General features: G+C 38.8%; 1 protein-coding gene across 1 annotated transcript; it reads left to right on the top strand.

The window, feature by feature from the left end:
* The first annotated feature begins 4,178 nt into the window (after positions 1 to 4,178).
* LOC133979775 (immunoglobulin-like domain-containing receptor 2) lies at positions 4,179 to 21,401 on the top strand. The gene is made up of 10 exons (XM_062418416.1): positions 4,179 to 4,224; positions 7,818 to 8,204; positions 11,216 to 11,335; positions 15,174 to 15,230; positions 17,572 to 17,718; positions 17,830 to 17,997; positions 18,408 to 18,536; positions 18,897 to 19,245; positions 19,374 to 20,112; positions 21,353 to 21,401. Exons 1-10 carry the CDS (start codon positions 4,179 to 4,181, stop codon positions 21,389 to 21,391), a joined length of 2,181 nt encoding a protein of 726 aa, XP_062274400.1. The 3' UTR covers positions 21,392 to 21,401.
* Positions 21,402 to 21,715: the final 314 nt, after the last annotated feature.

Below are 21,715 nucleotides of genomic sequence, written 5' to 3'. Positions count from 1 at the left end.
GTCCTCCAACTTGTATCAACCACTGTCTTCCATCTTGTTTTTGGTCTCCATGGAATTTAATCACACTCTATTAGGCGTGGTGTAAATGGCTCAATCAACTCAATCAACTTTTTTGTCTCCATGGAAGTAATGGTGAGTGGTGACACAATTGGCTTAGACACTACAGCTCACACACAAAATCCTTCTTTTTCTTTTGTTTTGAGAGGTGGAGCAGTTTTAAAGGTCAAGTTGTTCATGAAGGGATCGGTTGAGAAAGAGGAGGGAACCCAAAAATTGCGCCCTCAGATGATCTACTCTAAACGGGGAGTGTGTGGGTGAGGTTTACAATCCTTCCAGTTCATGTATAAACATGACTCAGGGCAAGCTCTGTACCTTTGCTGTGATCCAAAACTAACATAATAAATATATATTAGGACAAAACATCCCCCAGAAACAAGTGAACCAGCTTACTTCCTTGATTGTTGTTGTTGTATTTTTGGTAAGAATCCAGGCTTATTTTCTTTCACTGTAGCAATAGTTATAATACAGTTATATTATCCTGAGTCATAAAATAAGGGAATATGTCCCTCTTTTCCCTCTTTTTTTAATAATGTTCTTATCTGAATGTACTGTTATCACATTAAATGTTACATAGTTTTCTGTGATGATTTTTTTTAATGGTTTATGCTTCAGGATACTACATCTTGTAAATAAGGGCCATGTTTTACTTTCAAATACACATGAATATAATTGTACTGCAGCTCAGTCATGATTGGTCACATTCCAAAGTGGATGAGACAAAGCCAGCGACTCATATTTACCTGTGTGGAAGAGATCTGTGTAATCCAGAGAGTAGCTGGTATTGTTTTTTTGTTTTTTTTAACTTGATGTTCCTTATATGTTAATATAGTTACATCAGAGTGCAAGGCCTGATGTCTGCCTTTCTTTGTCTTGATTTAAGATAAAGTGGCTTCCTCTGTTGAGTGGTACCTTTTGTTTTTAGAAGTAACCTCCAAACTAATTAAGTTGGTTACAGTTTTGTGCCATTCTTTATGATTTATAAATTTAATTTAGTATTCTGAGTGTGTATTTAGTGCTTTCAGTTTCAGGTTTTTCACCAATTCAAAACTTGCTGTCTTTGCTGTGATTGCTTATATCATTGTAGATTTATTTTCTTTTTTTATCACAAAGAAACATTTTGTTCAGATGTCTAAACCATTATAAAAATATAATTTGTCACCTTTTACGTTTTTTATTGTGTTGAATTACTTTCTCTGGAGATATTTCTGTTGAAATGCAATGAAACGTGGTACTGTACATATGCTATTATTTCGTCTCAGCGATGATGGTGTTGTCAGTGTTTCATTTTGTTTTATTGTGAAACATTATGAGTGGCATTCAATTTGAAATGTGCTGTAAAAAAATAAGACTGATGAAATAAAATCAATAAAGCAGCTTCTCTGGATCCAGAACACTAGAGGGCAACACTACACCATTCAAACAACTCAGTTCTCACATGGTAACAATGACTATATGTAGAGCAGGGCTAAAATAATAATGATACAAATAATTATTACTATAAGGTACCACTTGGCACCCTTTGTAAAGAGATTACTAGTCGTAAGAGTTTATTGCTAATAAACCTGCAGTTAGAAATGTAAGGAGTTATTAATAAAGAGTTGTTAGTTTCTCTTTAATAAACGAAACAATTAGCAAATGTTTCCTGTTTATAACTTAATAAATGGCTCTTACAATAGTTCATTAAGAACTACATTGTAAATGTTAATAATCTAGTTAGAGCTGTGCAATTAATCAATTAGCTGATTAATAGACAATCAGCAACTATTTTGATCATTGAATGATCATTTTTCAAGAAAAGATACCCAGCATTTTCTGTTTCCAGCTTCTGAAATGTGAGGATTTGCTATTTTTCTTGAAATCGTAACCACCATTTCTTTTCAATATGTTTAACAATTTAATTGCCCAAACCATTAGGGGAATGATTGATCATTAAAATAATCATCGGATTATTCCTACAGCTGTGTATAAATGGAATGTCTCCATTGTCTCTTAATTACTCTTTGGGAGATTCATGTCTGCATAGTCGAAAGTACTGTACTTACTGTATGTTATTCTTCTACTTAATTTCAAAGGGAAATCTTGTACTTTGTGTTCCACAACATTTAGTTAATTTTCAGATTTCAAGATTTTACATAAAAATAGATAGCTAGTTGAAAATGCATTTTAATATAATGACTGTTGTTTAAATTATCTGCTCTTTCTTAAAAAAAAAAAAAAAAAGATTATGTACATTGTGTAAAATGTGATTTTGTAAAAACACTTGATGCTATACTATTACCAGTAAGCAACCCAAAGTATCTAAAATTGGCTCCACAACTTTTACATGTGTTACTGATAAAGACAAACAATATAATATACTATAATAATATAATGATATAACACTCAGTCTGCTAATGAGTATGCTACATTTAGCCTACTACTTTTGATACTTTAAATACATTTTACTCTTAAAACTGTGAATTCCGGACATCAGTATTTCTTCTTTTACTTAAGTAAAGGAGGCGGAGCTAAATACTTATTTTACCTTTGTCACTGTTTGATGGTTGTTTCACCATGTTTCAGACTTCACCTCCTGCTTCCCTCCATCACTGCCACCCCCATTGTCTCTGGAAGGAGAGTCTGGGCGCCTCCACCCTGCTTCGTGAAGTTGAGCAATGACAGCTGGTTCCGGATATAGGATCACTAGCACTTCCAAAATAATTGTAACAAGAAAATTGAAAATACGATCGTGTTATTTTATTTATTATGGATGGGGATGATTGTTAGGCTACTTTTCAAATATTACTTAACATATTCCGATTGTAACAGAAACAGAAAGTGCAATAGTAAGAAAATACGCAAATAACTGTTTAAAAAAAAATATTACAGAAAGTAGTTGTGTTAAAGTACAGTTAAAATATATTATTAGTAAAGGAATAACTGTATCTTTCAGAACTCTTAATAAATCACCTTTTAAAATATTTTAAGAATCATTGTGTTTTTGTTACCTTAGAACAGGGGTGTCAAACTCATTTTAGATCAAGGGCCACATGCAGCCCAATTTTATCTAGCCAGACCAGTAAAACCATTGTATAATAACCTACAAATAATATATAATTGATATAATACATATTATAACTTTACTATAATAAACCATCTAAGGGTACCCTGGTAAGAAATACAGTAAAATGTGTCCAAACCCACCAAGTAGATACGTGTCCTTCAATTTGACTGTGACAATAGGTCAGAATAGCAGGAATTTCATACTTTGCAAAGTTATCCAGTAGGCCGGATTGGACCCCTTGTTGGGTCGGTTCTGGTCCGCAGGCCATATGTTTGACACCCCTGCCTTAGAATAAGCCCTTTAAATTTACATTGGGGGGGGGGGGGGGGGGGTTTCACGAGTTTTGCAGCCACTATAGATTTCCCTACATACTTGAAAGGGGAGAGGGCCACTAAATCCTAAACACTGGTGTTTTAAGGTTATGTTTATTTGTTTAATACACTAAGGTTTTGAATCATTGTTACAAAATGTCATTCCCTGTTCTGTTGTTGGACATCCATGTATGGATAGACTTGAAAAATAAAGAATAGTGTTAGATACCCAAGACCTGATGGCCTCACAATATCAAAATAATTACCTTGTGATGTCAAGATAATGGCAGTTGGAAAATGATATTAGTAGGTTAAAAAACAAACAATCAAACAAACAAAAAACAAAACAAAACAGAAAATATGCCACCTTTCTGTCAACGTCAACCAAGCCTTTATTGGGAAATCAACCGCCGGAAGTTGTGAGTTGTATTTTGATAGGCTTGATGCTTCTCCCGCCGCTGGATCGCCGCGGTAGTCCAGTTATCGATAAAAAATGTTATCCTAGGATGGCAAAGTAATGACCCTCTGATTGGCTGGCCTTAAGAGTCCTTCTCTAATTCTAACCAATCACACTCGAAGGAAACGAGTGCTAGCCAATCAGAGACAGAGGAGGGAGGGTCATAAATTCGCCTTCCTAGGCAAAGAAATGTGGCGTCCCGTTAGTTGAAAACTGTCTGCAGCGGCGCTCAAGTATGAAATGTAAGAGAAAAGAAAACAACGTTCATGAGAAAACTGCTGTGAAATTCACCTGCAGTGTTTGGAAAATGTTTTCGGTGCCGAGGTGGTGGATATTTATCGTTTTCCTAGCAGGTAAGAAATGATTAACAGGAAGAAAAAGAAAAAAAGACCTCCACTATGCTGAGGTCTAACAGGTTGTTTAACTCCGGAGTTACGTTTGAGTAACATAACCTCAATTTTACTGCTTTATAGATTAGCTAACATGTACTGGCCTGGGATAAATTAAGTTAACATTTAGCACAATACATTTTTCCCCTTGTAATTGTGTTAGCAGAGCTGCTGTGGACTGTTTCTCTGTATTTAGTCATGTGTGAATGATCTGACCAGGAGCTTTGGTGGCTGTTGTGGATTAGGAAGTCTAACTTCGGACAGATTTAACTTCAGTCCCCCTTCAGTGAAATGACAGTGTACCACAGTTTTTAGTTGGCAAAATAGTCCCAAAATCATTTCAAACAGTGAGAAACACACAGTAGATCAACTTTACTAGGAAAATATTTGGATCTTTATCTGAAAAGAAATGGTGATGAAGAAGTTAGATATTATTTCATGAATATTATCATTGTCCTTGTTTGATGAACATGTAATTGCAATTTTGTAGAAATCATTGTTTATTTACATTAAGGCTGCAGCTATCAATTATTTTCCTCATCAAATATTTTGTTGATTAAGTTCTGGACTAATCGATCAGTTGCTTGGTTTATTACATTTTGAAAAATGACGATTACTCTACTACGATTACTGCAAAAACCCAGTTAGGCTTTTGTAGTTCTTTAGGATTTTTTTGTTTTCTTTAGGATTTTTCTTAAAAATAACTCAAATAATTAAACGATAATAAAAATAATTGGTGATACATATTCTGTCGATCATCTAATTGATTAATCGACTGATTGTTGCAGCTTTGAATTTACATCTTAATTTACACATTTCTATTCTGTATTCAAGAAGAAGAAGAAAAAACACACACACATACACTTAAAGCTCATATCCTTACCCCCACTACTACTACTAAGTGCTAAATTACTGGACTGGACTGTACTTTCATCTTAAATATCCTGAAGGGAATACCTGACCTACCTCAACCTATTCTCCCAGAGCCAATTAGGTCAGATCAAAATAACATAGTATAGTATGTTTTAAATTTATAAAGCTTTATTTATTAATTAGTATTATAATCTAGCATCATTTTAGTAGTATGTGATATGTTAAATATCAGTTACAGTAGCCTGTGTATTACAGTAGTATAAGGTACTTTCAGTAGTACCATTTTTCATTGCTTACCTGGAGCCAGATAGCATGTCTGCCTCCATTCAAAACTCTGCTGACATGTAAATCTGCAGATTTCTATATGTAGTATGTTTTATATTATTCTCCTCCCATGAAAGCAATCACGGTTGGAAGAAAGACAGAAAAACATTTATACTACAACTACTACAAACATCCTAAGCAAGACTCCTCAGTCCAATATTACAACAGTAACTATGTTTCCCCTCCTTCTCCACCTCCTCCTCCTCCTGCTTTCATTTTCTCCTCTGGAGGTGGTTTCCTTTGAAAACTAATAAAAGCTGGATCGCCCCGCAGCCTGTGATCCCGGGAAGTTTGCTCCAATTCTTAGAAGTGCAGTTCTCCCTGAGGAATTTATGTTTTAGTCCACTTGATATGCTTTTCTTTCTCCCAAATCCACACCACTCCAGCCAAACCCCAGACTTTTACTGTAAAACCAAATTTGGCTTCAGATTAATTCAAAATCCTTAAATACCTAGAAAACTATTCAACACTGGTGAGAAATATTGAAGTACAAAACTACTATGCAAATTGTTGAATTGATGTATGTTTTTCCAAAGAGTGTCTTTTTTTCTTTTTAAGGATATTTTATCTTTTGTAACTGTGGGTCTACTTAAGTACATTTAATACATTACATTTTACAGTTTCCATTGTTTAAATTCACCGTACAGAGCAGAAACGAGCTGGTGAAACATCTCGTGGTCTGTTTGACTGACTTCAAAGTCTGACTAGAGTTTAATCAGTGAACTGTGCTCTAACAGTGTTTAGTTCTTACAATCTGAGATTTGTATTTTTAATGACATTGCTTTGTATATGGGGATTACCTGCTACCACATAAAGATTATGTTACAAACCCTAACCCTAACACTAACTCACAGTTTCTTTCAAACTCTATAATAGGGCTGCAACTCATCATTATTTTCAGAGGTGCAATGAGTAGTCGATTCATCCATTTGTGGATCGATAGAAAATGAATTGCCAACTATTGTATATTTATAATCAAGCTATCTTTTTGAGTCATTTTTTAAGAAAGTGGATATAAAAAGTTTCAGTTTCCAATCCTAAAACTGCAGTTTTTCTAGTTTTCTATTCTTCTGTGATAATTAACTGAATATTTCTCAGTTGTGGACTGCTCTTCAGGACAAAAGTGGATATCTGAGAACGTCACCTTGGGGTCTGAGAAAAAGTGACCGTCATTTTCCACCATCCAACGATTAATCAAGTAAATCAAAAATTAAATAATCATTAGTTGCAGTCCTAATATGCAATATAATAAATAACATTATCAATTGATACATTTTACAGTCTTGACATCTTGAAATTGATTTTCCGACACTCTGAAACCCAAAAATATTCAAGTTACAATGATATCAAACAGATAAAAGCAGCAAACATGAATGAGACTGAGACCAGCAGATGCATGGATTTATGGATGTATAGTTTTGCTTGATAGATGAATTAAATTATAAATCAATGATCAATAATTGACTAATAATGTCAGTGCCAGCTAATGTCTAGGTTTGTGAAGTGGAATGTGAAAATCTGTAATCAATCCCAGAAGTAAAACTCCAAGTAAACATATTATGGTGCTCAGTCCTCGGTCACCAGGCGAGCGTGTTTAGTTAGGAGCTCAGAAACAACACAAAACTCTATCAGCAGGTCTGGTCTTGATTAAGTGATGCAGCCCCCTTTCCATCTTTCACCTCGTCCCTGTTCACTGGTCCAGTTCAGTCAGTCACACATCCCACTGCTTAGCCTCAGAAACACTCATACATACACACACATCAGCATGCACAGATGTTTCTGGGTGTGTGTGTGTGTGTGTGTGTGTGTGTGTGTGTGTGTGTGTGTGTGTGTGGGCGTGTTTTCTTCACATGATCACCTCTGTAGGGAGTGTTGCTGTTGAACTGCAGAGCTTGAGCTCCTGGTCATCATGTGACCTGGAGTCCTGCAGCTTCAGAGGCTCCAAAACATTGTCAGGTCAACTTACTTACTGAGCAGAAGCAGTTCAAACAGCGTCATTCTTTATCTTTTCAAACCGCACGATAGCTCATTTCATTCCAGTTAAAATGAAAACGTTGCTGAATCTCCTTTGGAAAAGCACAGGACAGTAAAGACACATTATCAGGGCTTTATTTTAGACCTCGACTCAGCATCTGAGTCATCTTGTGTTGCTGTCTGCTGTTTGAGTCCTTAAATCCCCTTCATTACACATTCCCATGTATTACTGAAACCAGGTGCAGCTGGTGTCAGTAAAGCTCGATCAGAAACAGCTGATTGAGCTTCTCAAACACAATCAGCGTAATGATTATCTAAACTTCTTTAACCCATCCTCTGTTCACGGCTTACTGATCATTCCTCATTATCTCCACATCCTCCCCCAGGTTTCCTCCCTCGTTGTTGCTCGGGACTTAATGTGTTTGTCAGATATGACAAGAGGCATGCTATGCTGTTCCAGTCGGTGGTGCTGCCGTGTCAGTACAACAGCGTGTCCACCCAGGTCCCTGTGGTGCAGTGGGTCTACAAGTCATACTGTCGGGACCGCACGCGGGATTCGTTCAGCTTCTCCGACAGCCTTAGTGGTGGCTTGGGAGGAGGCGGGCTGACGGGTGGAACCGGAGGAGGCGGAGGAGGGTATGAGAAGGGGATGACAGCGAACTACCTCGACTGCTCCGACAACAGCCGGACGGTCCGAACTGTGGCCTCCATCTCCGGTTCCTCATTCACACTGTCAGAGTACTACAAGAACAGAGACATCTCCATCATCAACAGTAAGGACCCACACTAACCCTAACCCTTCACATCTGGACTCGTTTTTAAAGTTCAAAACACCCAGCTGCAAACTTCACTGCACTGTTAGAGGCTCACCAGCTTTTGATGGAGTTTCATTTCACCTGCTCACAGTTGGCAAAGTCAACCTGGAGAATTATTGAAGCCAAATACTGTGAACATGTGATGGCTGAAGGTGCCAGCCAGACGTGATCAGTTTATGGCTTTGTGAGCCCTTTTTGACACAAGTGGAGGGTGGGTTCAGACTCAATACTCACATTAATCTCAGTATCAAACAATACATCTATTTGGGGCTGAAACTAACCATTATTTTATTATTTTTTAATCTGCAGATTATTTTTCCAGTTAATTTTTTTGTTCTTTTGTCAATAAATTGTCACACATTTTTAAAAAAGCCCATCATAGTTTCTCAGAGCCCAAGGTTAAGTTTTTTTGTTATTGTTTTTTTTGTCTGACTAGCAGTCAAAAACCTGAAAATCCCCTGTTAGCAGTTTTTAAAACAGAGAAAGGCAGCAAATCCCTTACACTGAAGAAGTACTGTGGCATTTTTGCTTGAAAAACACTCACCCCCCTTACATTATTATGCTATTATATTATCATTATATCATTGGTATAAAATTGTCTGCAAATGCCAATAAAGGCCTATATCTAACAAACAAGACCACTTACAAAACTTAATTTCATGTTATCTTTTTTTCTGTTTCCTCAAGTTTGTAGTAGAGTCAGACTTTTAGCTTAAAGTGACTTCTGTTAAGCTCATTAATGCAAAACTGGTGCAAAGATTTTTCACCAATTTACAGCAAGACTTTATGTTTATGCCAGCTCCATGTCTTCAGTTCTGCATTTCCTTACATTCTGACCATTACATTGATTTGAGGTTCATCTAAGGGACATTAGTGTGTACGTGTGTGTGTATGTGTGTGTGTGTGAGTGTGAGTGAGTGCGTTGAAGACAGAGAGGTAGCCTTGTTTGCAGGCCTCAGATTTATGGAGCTCTGGGTGAAGAATCAACCTTCTCTTCACCAGCCAGGAACACAGACAAAAGAAGGGGTTTTCACGCTGTCCTCTAATTCATCCTGACCTCTGATGTACTTTAATGTCCTGCTTTTATTTTCGCCCTCTAGAACTGTCCGCTTCCCATCGCTGCATACTATTTTCCTTGCATAAGGTTTTTCTTTCGCTTTTTTCGTCTTCTGCACCCCTTCGCTTCCTGTCCTGAAACGATGTTTTAATTTGACAAAAAAGTGAATGTTGCTCCCAGAGACGCCCAGTCATCCATACCCATGTAATCCTATTCAGGTTCAAAAGGGAGATGAAGTCTGTCCCAGCATGCACTGGGCAGGGGGCATTGTGTTAATCACACAGCTAGCACAGACAGACCAGCACACTTATTCACACGTATGGGTGTCCAAATGACTTGTATATTTTTGGAATGGATGAACTTCATCATTTATGCACTACAAACTAACATGAATCAAGAAAACAGAGACAAGCCGTGGTTTTAATTGTATGATAAAGCAGCTCAAATGAAAACAAAATAAACCAGACAGTATTATGATATAAAATGAAATAAATGCTGAACGACCGAGGTGTTACATTGTTGAGGCAGAGACTGATCACAGTGCTGCAATCTGGTCAGTCTTTTCTCTCCTCCCCCTTCCTTGGCAAGCAGGAAAAGGAAGTGAATTATACAGCACATTTCCTGCCTGCTGTATTTGCATGTCTCACTCCCTCACAATGGAGTCAGTGGCCTAGTATTGTCTTATTATGCATTTGATTCTCAAGCCAAACTGTATTTGAATTTTTGACGTGGCTGTTTGCTCACTTGAAATGGTATTTCATTGGAATCTGAAATAACTTGAAAAAGAATATTAATGAAGAATGACTCATAATCCTGAGCCATCATAATACACCATGTAAAAGTATTTTTTGTCTGTAGTTGGGCTGCTTTTCATTGTTTGGGTTTGTGACTTTGGTATGGAAGAACTTGATCATCCAACACCTTTGGAAGGAATTGGAAACCCGACGTCTAGCCAGGTCTAATCAACAGCAGTGATCAACGTCATTTATGGTCTAGTGGCTGAATTGGAGTAAATCCCTGCAAAGAGGTTACACAATCTTTTAGAAAGCCTTTCAAGAAGAGTGCAGGCTGTTGAGCTCTTCCCCATTTACCCTATTTTGGAGTAAAAACACCAAAAAACGACAAACACAAATTAAAATGATTGTGGCTCCTGAACCACAGTGAATGTAAGCAAAAAAGTTTCTTGTGTATATACCCGAGGTGATGAATTTTGTCTGCCTAAAATTAAAACAGACTGTAACTTTTGTCTACAGCATGGGGATGTAAATTAATGCCAGTGAATACTTGACTCAAATTTGATGGAAATAGCTCACACAGTATAACAATGATACAGTGTTTTTTCATGAAAAGGTCCAGATAGATTTCCAAACAGGACATTTGGAGCCTCCACATTTTTCTTGATAATGTCAAGACTACAAGAAAGGGAGTTCATGAGGTTAAAGCAGCATATTAAAGAGCCCGGTTCTGCCTCAGGTTTCTTGCGGTTAAAGGGGAGTGTGCTGCTGCCAAGTGCTTGCTCATAGGGCATTGTTCGGTCTTTTTAAATTAAATTGTAGAGTACGGTCTAAACCTGCTTTATGTGAAAAGTGCTTTGAGATGACTTTTGTTTTGATTTGGCGCTACATAAATAAAGATTGATTGATTGATATTATTGCCCTTGGTTCTGCAATGAGATGTTCAATAATCACATATACTGTAGGTGAAATATTTGGGTGGCCACATACTTTATGTCAGTTTTTTAAAATGGATACAATATGTACACATGCAAAAATGATGCATATGAAACAGTTTTCAGTGGTTTGTAACTTCAAAAATGTACCATTTACATGATTTGGATGCCAGATGTTGAAAAAGAAAAACAGTGAGGTGTATCCCCCAGTTTTTAACCTTTTTTTCTTTTTTTCTTTGGCAGAGGCAGACCTGCGTATAGGAGAGGTCCAATGGGGAGACAGTGGAGTTTACACCTGTAAAGTGGTAATAGCTGATGATGTAGAGGGACCGAATGAAGCCTCTGTGGAGCTGCTGGTTCTGGGTAAGCAGACACTTTTCCAACACCAGGTTTAGCTAATTGTAAAGGATTGTTTTCTATTAAATCTTAAAATCAAGTCAAATGGGACTCAGCCACACTGGGACCAGTTCATACAACATCAGACAGACAGGCGACTCGCTGTAGTATCACTGTAACAGACATCCACACACTTTTTCTCTTATGTTCTTCATAACTACTGACTACAAGTCTTATCAAACTTTTATGTATATATATTTAATCGTAGACACAAAAATGCACATCGGTTAGTTTAGATTTATCTCGGTTGACGCTGTTACATAACACAGCATTCATAAGCTGACCTGTTCTTCCCCCACAGAACAAAACAGCCTCATTAATGACCTGATTTATCACAAGCAGTGGCACTTCTCGGGCAGTCTGGCCTAACCGGTAGCCGTAGCAACTGTATTTACTCCTTCTGTATGTTATTACGCTGCGTATACGACAAGGTTTTGAGAAATTATTGCTTGAGTGTTTGATATTCACGCTGATATGTCACTTAAACCTCTGTGTGTGTGTGTGTGTGCGTGTGTGTGTGTGTGTGTGTGTGTGTGTGTGTGTGTGTATATGTGTCCTACATTGTAAAAGTATTTGTAGTTTGTTGTATCTTTACAGTGACAGTGTACTTGTCCGTATGCAGCTACACTTGTTACCATAGCAACGGCTGAGAGGCTATGTGGCTTGGTGCTCTAACTCACTCTGAGACTGAACTTTTGTTTGGCTGGCACTTGCAGACTTATGTGTATGCACAAAAAAAGAAACACAAATACACACAAGTCCTGCGCACAAAAGGATTGTTTTCTGGATGCTGTAAAATGTTTGTGTTTGGCCTCGGCGTGTGAATATGTTCCTAACAATGATGGGACAGGATTACACCACAGGTAAACAAATATGGCAGGATTTAATCTGACATGTGAGGGCCTAAATCTGCCGTGGTGTGAGTACGCTGTATTTCCTGGTGTCGGTGTATGGCATGTGAGGCACTTGTTGTGTTTCCATAACAACAGTTGGGGCCACTGTGGCCGGTTCGGGGGTTCCTTTGTCTTTTGAGCAAATGGCCTCACAGAAGAGAAGACATGGAAGATTTAATGACACGGAGGAGGGACACCAGAGCACAGGGACACAATAGATAAAGGGCGACACCATATGAGACACTTGACTGATGTTGACCACTGTGAGTTCGGTGATGGTAGAAGTTGTCTTTACTCTGGTGTTCTTTGTCATTTTCATAGCTAAAAAGCCACTTGCTAATGATGGAAAACTTTTGACATTGTTGAAATGTGCATGAGGTAATTTGCCATGTGCAAAATATTCGCTGTTAACATTTGTGGCACAAACACCATTTTTCACCCTTTCATGCGCGATGACAACTTCAGTGGACCAATATTGAAACGTCATTTTTCACTGTATTTACTGTAAAATGTGTCGCTGCATTCAGTCCACAGTGGTGAAGATGAATGAATGAACACGAAAATGCATGAATCAACAATGAATGAACAAAGAGCAGTTTATCAAACACATGGTGTGACTCACGAACAAATGAATGAATGGATATTGTGTGATTTGTTCATTTATGAATGAATGAATTAGTTGAATGAATGTTGATTTGTCCAAAATAAAGTTGTTCTTCTTCATTTGATATTTTTTCCACCAGAGAGTAGTGACATGGTTATTTTTTAACTGTAACATGTCTAAACCAACACATTTGTTGGCTGCAGTTGTTAATAAACAGATATCAAATATAAGAGAACCTTTATTTTATGGGTTTTACAAAGAAAATTCATATTCAAATGTTTTTAAATCTCAAATGCCAATGTTGGCATCAACTTCAAAAATCCTATATTGTTCAGGCTATAGACTAAACTAATTTGGTGTTTAATAAAATATAATTTATAGAAGTAGATGTTAAAATTTAAAATGGAGGAATTTAAACATAGATATTATGGTAGGTCCTTCATGGTGTTTTTGAGAAAGCTCTCTCTCTATACTGCTCCACCAGCATGTAGGCTCTCTGTCCCTTTTTATATAGGTGGAGTATTTGTGGCAGAGCACAAACACCACCTGCCTAGATGATCACAGGGTAAAATAAGCAGAGCCAACATATGTGAAAGTAAATCTTGGAGAATTTCCAGCTTGCAGGCAAATTCAAGAGTTGGTGGAAGTTTTGGTGGGATTTACTCAAGTGAGCCGCCTTCAACTGAATGAGCAAGAGAGAGAAAGAAAACAAAACAAGACAGATATAAAGTCTTAAAATGAACAAATATAGTGGTTCGAATTCATGTGGTGTCTCAGCTGCTTCACAACATACTTAATAGGTTTCTCTCTTGTTTTCAAATCCAGCAAAGAACACATTTAGCCTTCCAGAAAGATACTGAGAGAGGTATGTGCACTGTCAGCTGAGGACAAGCCAAGATACTGTTAGTCCAGCCTGCTCTCTGTTTCTCCGATCCTCCTCTGTCACACCCGGTGCTCCCTGATCACACTATCAACAGTAAAAATATCTGGTCACGTCACTTTCACCTGCTGGCTTTTATACTTTCCACTGTGCTTCAACTTGTATGCTCACATGGAAATAAGCACCACAACAAAACCCACACCCGTATAACACGCTGCCTCTCCTCCATCATGTTACAGTTTCATTCAGACACCTACTGACCTCGTGTGGAGTCCTTGAAACATGAGAGAGAGACACAACAGGAGCAAGATACTGGAAGACTTTTCTAGTCTATTCTAGTTCCCATAAATAAATACAGTATGTGTAATTATTTAGGCTTTATTTATTAGTATTAAATAATGTGTGTACGCTTTGCATAACTTATTTATATATAAGCGTTTGTATTTGTTTGAATACAGTAAGGTCAAAAAATAATGGCCAGTGAGTTGAATATGGCCCTCCATGAACCCCAATTAAATCTAATCTGATTTAATTTTTGTTGTATTATTATTTATTTTTTGTTTTATTAGAAAGTAAATATAAAAGTGTGAACGTAATATTTAAAACAAAATGTCTCTCCACCATTACTATATAACTGCACCTACAAAGTGCTCATAACTTCTTTGCATGAATATTATGAAAATGTCACAATATCCTATTTGTCTCATTGGAGCTGTAGATGTTGAATTCAAACATTGTGATGTTACTTTATCTTCAAAACTTCAGCTGTCTTCAGTGACTCATCCTGAATCACTCAGTGGGAGTAATTATTATAGAAGAGAGAAATAGAGATGTGATGTCAGTGATTTCTTCATTGGTCAGATAACAAAGAGAGACAAAGACAGACAAACAGTTTCAGGAACAAAATGTTTCTCTGCAGTCTGTCTGCTGGCTCTGGACCTGAGGAATGTTCCCACCTGTGATTTTTGCAGCTCTGCATGTAATATCACTCACAGCTGCTGCATGTTTGTGGCACTCAAGTTATTTTCTTCTTGACAATAGGCCTTTTTCTCAGAGGAGGTTTTGACACGTCACAGTAGGGAAAGCATAAAAGGTGTTATAAGAAAAAATAGTGTTCAGAAGTCAAAGTGTCTGCTGGGAAAAAGGCTGTTCTAGTTCAAGTCCAGTCAGATGATCAATCTGCATGATCAATCAGTTTCTCTGATATGGAGTCACTCTGGACCAGAATGGTGCATGCTGCTATTGAACATCTCTCACTATCTGTTTGTCTCTGTCTGTCTTTCTCTGTATCTCTTTCTTTATCACTATTTTCTTCCTGTCTTCATGCATGCCGCTGCAGCACATAACTTTCTATGAATCAGCCATTCCAAGTTATATCAACTCCTTTTCCTCTGCTGCTCTTGTCATCTGTGCTCTGTCTCTCTCCAGGTTTCTCAGGTGTGCCTGAAGATCTTCTGCCAGACTTTGATTTGAAGATTATGCCAGGTAGGGGCATAATATGTCCTCCCCCTCACCTGGTTCCTTCCACTCATACTAACCCCACTCACTGCTCTAACCATAGGTGTAGGAACCACTTGCGTGGTGGTGGTGGTGGCGGGAGATTCATATTTGTATATAATAAAAAGAGAAGAAATTTAGAAGTACATAAAAAAAGAGAGAAGCTGGACTGGGGTTTAAAATGAGGCACTCAAGATTCTATCTGATAAAGTGAGGTGGTCAAAATGTTGACTTTTTCCGCCATATTTAATGGTTCCTATTCTTTTCTGATCTCACATCAGTAAACAATGCTTTGTGATTCGGCTATAATGATGCTTTGACAGAGCAGAGTTCAGAGCCGACAGACTGATCCTCTGCTGTCAGATAATGAGCTGGCCACTTAGACGAGCTGTGCCGGTAAACAGCTATTATGGTCATTATAGTTATTTATGGATGTGGTTAACATGTCATCCCACATCATTTGGACACTACCCTGTAAGAGCGTAGTCATCAAGAGGGAGGGAGAGGTGTTTATGTCAGGTCACATTCCTGTAATACATATTTAATCATCACAGAGTTTGTGGGAAGCGATAAATGAATGAATGGATAGATTGTATGGAAGTAGCTCCCAAAATGATTCAGTGTTATTCACTCTGCCAGAACTGCAAGCTTATCTCTAGTGTTAATGTTGCATTTGTATGTGTTGTGGTCATCCACATCTTTTCCCACTGTGTGTGTGTGTGTGTGTGTGTGTGTGTGTGTGTGTGTGTGTGTGTGTGTGTGTGTGTGTGTGTGTGTGTGTGTGTGTGTGTGTGTGTGTGTGTGTGTGTGTGTGTGTGTGTGTGTAGAGGTCATAATGGTTGCCAATGATATCACATTACAGGCTAATTTGTTGTAAGAGCCAAATCTTCGGTGTCACACAGAGCAGCATAAACTGTCCCTTTCCTTCCTGTAGAAAAATCAGGTTTCCTGTATGTGTTTCTCAGTGTGTGTGTATGTGTGTTTAGAGAGATAATGTCGTCCTTGGTTTTACATTGTTGGAGATATCCTTATCTGCCTTCTCCTTCCCTTTCCTTTGCTTTGTCTCCATAGACAGATACATGAGGTTTATCTGCTATACTGACTGTATCCTTAACTTCAGCACTCAATACTCCAACAATATGTGTAAATCATCCCAACTTGAATTCATGATCATATTCTGGTACAGATTTGTTCAAATTTGTTATGCACAGAGAAAATACAACACTTTACTTCCTGGAAAACAGGAAAAACTAAACAAAGACACAATTTTCAACAGTCCTGTCTCTAACTGATGTCAGCTTATAATGATTTCTCATGGTTTTATATCCCATCTCAAACATAATTTTTTAAGAGGAAATACGTAACTTTCAGGAAAAATTATACCTTCAAAAATTGGCCTTTAAGCAGCTTACATGCATTCAGGGAAAAAATAGTCCAAATATTGCTTTGATTTGGGTAAACATGGTTATTTGCTTGGTCAGTATCCGTTGTCAAACTGCAACTAGGTTAAATAAATAATGTTGCTATTGATATTAAAACATTAAAGGACAATCCAAGTAACATGTTCACATCTCTTCAACTGTTTGGTATCTAAACTGTACTGAAGAAGTTTTTTAGTGACATTTAATATCAACCTTAGAACAGTTGTGTCTATCAAAAACTTGTCACTGTCACTTTTTCTCAAAAATCCAGACATTTTTGTATGCATGTTGGCCTTTAAGTATGCTTTAATGTTCCAATGTAAATATGACACATTCTCAAAATAAGTAGTACACAGAATTCAAGAGGCTTGTAGTCTACCTGTCATGTAAATACGGTGTGGTTACAATCAGTATAATGGGGAAGCAGTAAACATACTGCTAAAATACAGATGCAGAGTTAAAGGGGAACTTCACCAGTTTTATACTATTTACAGGTTTTACTACTGTGTATGTGAAAAAGTGTTGCATAAAGCCTTTTCTGGCTCTATATAGAGGTGCGCAAAGTCTCATAGATCGACTCATGTGTCACTTTGACACTACAAGAAAGAAGACAACGAGCAAATGAAAAAGAAATGCAAGTATAAAGATACAAAATAGTGAGGTTACCTCACTGCTTATCTCTACTTGAGGCTTGCAGCTTAAGGCTAGATTAGCCGTCACTACAGTTGCATTTGAGTTGCATTGTGGGTAAAACACAGGCGCCAGGCTTTGAGTAAGAATGGAAAAAAATACACAATATCTCCTTTTCTGCAAATAGCCCTTGTCAAGCCAACATAACTACACTGTAACCGTTCCTCAGTTAATATGTGTTATTTATACGCAGGTTTCTGTGCTGTGTGTACTTACAGAGTGGGTGTTTGTGGTGGCGGTGGTGCTGGGCACTGTGTTATTCCTGCTGTTGGTTGGGGTGTGCTGGTGTCAGTGTTGTCCTCACTCCTGCTGCTGCTACGTCAGCTGCTGGTGCTGCCCCGACACATGCTGCTGCCCCAGACACTGTGAGTATAAACACACACACGCACACTAAAATATTAGTGGTCAGAATATTTACAATGTTTGAAAGATGTATGTTTCTCTGGAAAGTCTTAATGCGGTTGTTGCTTTTGTAGTGTATGAGGCAGGTAAGGGTATAAAGACGGGCACCTCCACCCCTCAAACACCTGCCTACCCTCCATACTTTGTCTCTGGTGTCCCGACCATGGTGCCTATCGCTCCCCCCTCACTGGTGGACAAGATGTCTTCTGTACCCCTCTCAGATGGCAGCATAGTCACAGCAGGTGAAGTCTTTCTCTTATTCTCTTAATAAGTGAGTGAATCTGTGTTGTTTAGAATTATTGAAAGACAATATTAGTGTTTTTTTTCTATCTTTTGCCTTTTTAAAATCATATCCAGAGTTTTTTCTAAATTAGATATTCCACTTCCTGGGTTTGAACTGATCTTTACTTCTGTAATTGTTGCCTTCATATATCAAATTGTTCAGTTCCCGATTTAATTTGCTATATGTTAATATTGTAAATTGATGTGTCTGTTCTCGTATGACTATTTAATTCTGTCATTTAGGCCAGAAAAATACAAATAAAATAGAGGGTTATAGTATAGTCCAATATTGTCCAAACCACAATGAACATACACACATACCAAAAAAACAGAAGTTCTCCATGTTGATGGGTCAAGTGTGTATCTCCAGTGCCGATGCATGCTGTAGGGGTTCCCTACCGCGTCCCCTCATCTCAGGATCAGGACTCTCTCAGGGTGCTACAGTATGTAGAGAAACAACTGGCTCACTTCAACCCTGCCAGGTCCACCAGCCACCAGTGTAAGATTCATGAAACCCATCCTGTGGCTTTACGCTCTGAAAATCTTCCGTTCCATGCTGATGCAATCTTTAAACACTGCATGCTGTACTGTTCATGTTGTTGAGTGTGTCTTTTTACTTTTTTTCTCAGCATGTCTCTCTGCATTCAAGCATTCTGCCTGTTGAATGTCGTGTAGTTCAGATGTGCATAGTTGCACCTGTGCATGCCTACTTATCTCAAAGAATATGTTTTTTCGCTCAGACTCAGACTTTCTATTTTTCTCTCTTAAATCCTGTTGTTTCCTTGAAGTGAGCATTTCTGTCTGATTGTTTAAACACACAACAATTAATTTATTCATCCATTCATTTTGATATATCCAGCCTGCAGCGTGTCAGAGCTGAGCTCTCTCCATGAGGGAGAAACTGGCTTCCGCCAAACGTACCGGAACGTCCAGAAGAAGGCTCTTCCAGCCATCCCTGACCACGACCCTCAGCCTAAACCGCAGCGCTACCGTGACAACCGTAGCCCAGAGCCACAGCGTTACCGTGACAATCCCCCTTCACCTCAGCGTTATCGTGATGACCTTGACTCAGAGCCCCATCATTGCCAGAACGAGCCCCTTCCTCCACGCCGTTACAGCGACGATCCTCCGTCCTCCTCTCAGTCACGCAGGCTCGGTCGTAATCAACGGCAACAGAAGGAGCACAGTGAGGAGGAGAACCACGTCAGGTAGAGATACTCATGAATGTAAACACAGTTTTTGTATTATCACACCCATACAAACAAACACTGCACTCACAGTTTTGTCTCCCTCCTCCTTCTCCCTGTCTATCCTCTCGTCTGGATGTCTTCTGCAGGTGGAACCCTCGTTCAGAGCATCTGCAAAGAAAGACGTACCGCACTGCGGGACGAACTGGCTCACTGGATGAGCTGGAGGAGTTTGCTGCCTCCTACAAGGAGAGAGAACCCAGAGGGGTAGAGAGGAGGGAAAAAGAGCGGGACGACTATGAGATGGAGCTTCTGGACTTCGGTCGATATCCTTCCTACCGGGATTGTCCACCACAACATTATCACAATGGTGAAGATGAGCTCGGAGACATCAGTGATCATGAAGATCATCCCAGACGAAACAAGAAAAACGGACATAACGTGAGCCCGCTTGCATCACCCAGAAAGAGGAGGGGCACTTGGGACACCGAGTGCCCTGTTCCAGCTCCTCCCAGAGTCAGTCCGCCATCGACGTCTTCTCAAGAGAAGGACTATGATGGCACATTCCTGAACAGCCTGTTGGAGCGTAAGGCTAAGTTGCGAGGGGTCAGCGGGCAGGGGAAGAGTGGGGCCCGGAGTGAGGAAGATTCAGACACACCCTCAAAGGGCAGCTCGAAAAAGAGCAGCGGGGAATCTAGTCGGCACTGCAGCCGTTCGCCTAGTAACAGGCCTGATGCAGATTCACTGCCTCCTTACTCAGACACAGAGAGGAGCAGAACTGACAGGCCTTCTCCACGGCCACTCCCAGCATGCCCTCGCTCTTCTCAGCCCCCCGCCCATTCCTTGTCCAGTCACAGAGAGGAGACCAGAGACAAGTCTCGGAAAGTGGTGAGTTTTCTTTGAGGCGACTGTTGAATTATTGAGAGGATTGTATGCTGATTATGCTAATTGTCAGATCAGCAGCAGTGAATAGAACTTATGCAGCACTGCCCTACTTATGTAGTATTTGAAGCCCTTAGTGTGTAATTAACTTTCTTTACTGGTGAAAATGTTAACATTAAGCTTACTACAAAGTATTTAAACCTCAATGCTTTTGAGGGAGTCTCTACTTGATCGCATAAATATCCATGAAGGGAGCTAGAAGAGATTTAACTCATCACTCACGATACCTTTACACTGCATACAGAGATCAAAGAAAAGTATCTAATCTGTCTGAAAAAACAATAAAAATGTACACAAAGCTCAAACTACTCTTTTAAGATGTGTATTTGAAAATGTGCTATAAATGAGATATTTAGTTTATTTAATCTGTATAGTCAGTGTTATTAATCTCTTAACATTTACAGATATGTTATAACTAATACTAGGACACAAAATTAGCACCTGCAAAATGCTACTAAAATATGCAACTGGCTGGTAGATGTTCTCTTTTATATCTCAGCATCTACTGGATTGACTGGCACAAAATGTCATACAAACATTCACAGTTCTCAGACTTTTATGATCCCTTGACTCCTCTAGTGCCACCATGATGTTCACATGTGTGTTTGCCTCTGCTTTGCAGTCCTGTTTCTCAACCTTTACTGGTCAATGATGTCATATTTAGGCCTCAAAATGTACACAACTCCTGCACTTAGAGAGTTGTGTTATTGAGTGAACTGGACCTTTGAATATCAGTTTTCCCCACATGGTGTCCAAGACTTAAGGTTGAGAAACTCTGTCTTACAGTTTAAAAGGTTCATAGGCTTAAGTGTTGTCGTTGTACCTTTGACAGGTCAGGTTCAGATGCTACCAGAATGAAAACTAGGTAGACTACTCTGTTCTGTATCCAATCACCTTATATAACAATCATAACTGGTTGTCTCCCCCTTGCAAAACCTGGGACAAAATGGTATCAACATTAAAATATTTCTGTCCAAAATGAATTCATTTATCAACCTAGATTTGTGCCCTCAAATAATAATAAAAAAAAGTTGAATGCAGTTTGTCCCAGGTTGTACTTCACCATGATAACCCTGTTTGGCTAATGTTCACTACCTATTTACTGACTCACTATACTGAAAAAGATTCACAGTTTCTTGTAAACTCTCTGCTGTTGATTTGATCATTTACACTTTTGTATCCGCAGCAGAGCACTCTTCTCAGCCGAGATTCCCTCATCGTCTGATCAACAGAAATTGCTTCGGGCAGACCGTGAAACTCTATGGGACCTCCGTGTCAGCTGATGATAGAATGAGTTTGGATTACAAAAAATATGCAACTGACTGAGAAAAACATTAGAATCAGTACCAATGGATGAAGAAATGGATGACACACGCTTTCACCATCTAGACTGTTACTGGGGTTTCTGTCGGTGATGTTAGTGAAGCATGAAGTCATCATTACTCCGTCACTGGCTGCCCCATATATATCTCGGCTGGACTAACAGTGAACTAATGTGGGATGGGTGTATGACCTGGACTGTCCCTTCAAGCAAGAACACTGTTGCTCT

Source organism: Scomber scombrus, chromosome 1 (genome assembly GCF_963691925.1).
Source record: "Scomber scombrus chromosome 1, fScoSco1.1, whole genome shotgun sequence".
Classification (NCBI taxonomy): domain Eukaryota; kingdom Metazoa; phylum Chordata; class Actinopteri; order Scombriformes; family Scombridae; genus Scomber; species Scomber scombrus.
Note: the sequence above shows the minus strand (reverse complement) of the source record. Positions and strands in the feature narration are given on the sequence as shown.

Coding starts and splice junctions, on each gene's coding strand:
- LOC133979775 (XM_062418416.1), top strand. CDS start 4,179: ATGTTTTCGGTGCCGAGGTGGTGGATATTTATCGTTTTCCTAGCAG. Junction 15,231..17,571: donor TGATTTGAAGATTATGCCAG/GTAGGGGCATAA, acceptor GTGTACTTACAG/AGTGGGTGTTTGTGGTGGCG. Junction 17,719..17,829: donor ATGCTGCTGCCCCAGACACT/GTGAGTATAAAC, acceptor TTGCTTTTGTAG/TGTATGAGGCAGGTAAGGGT.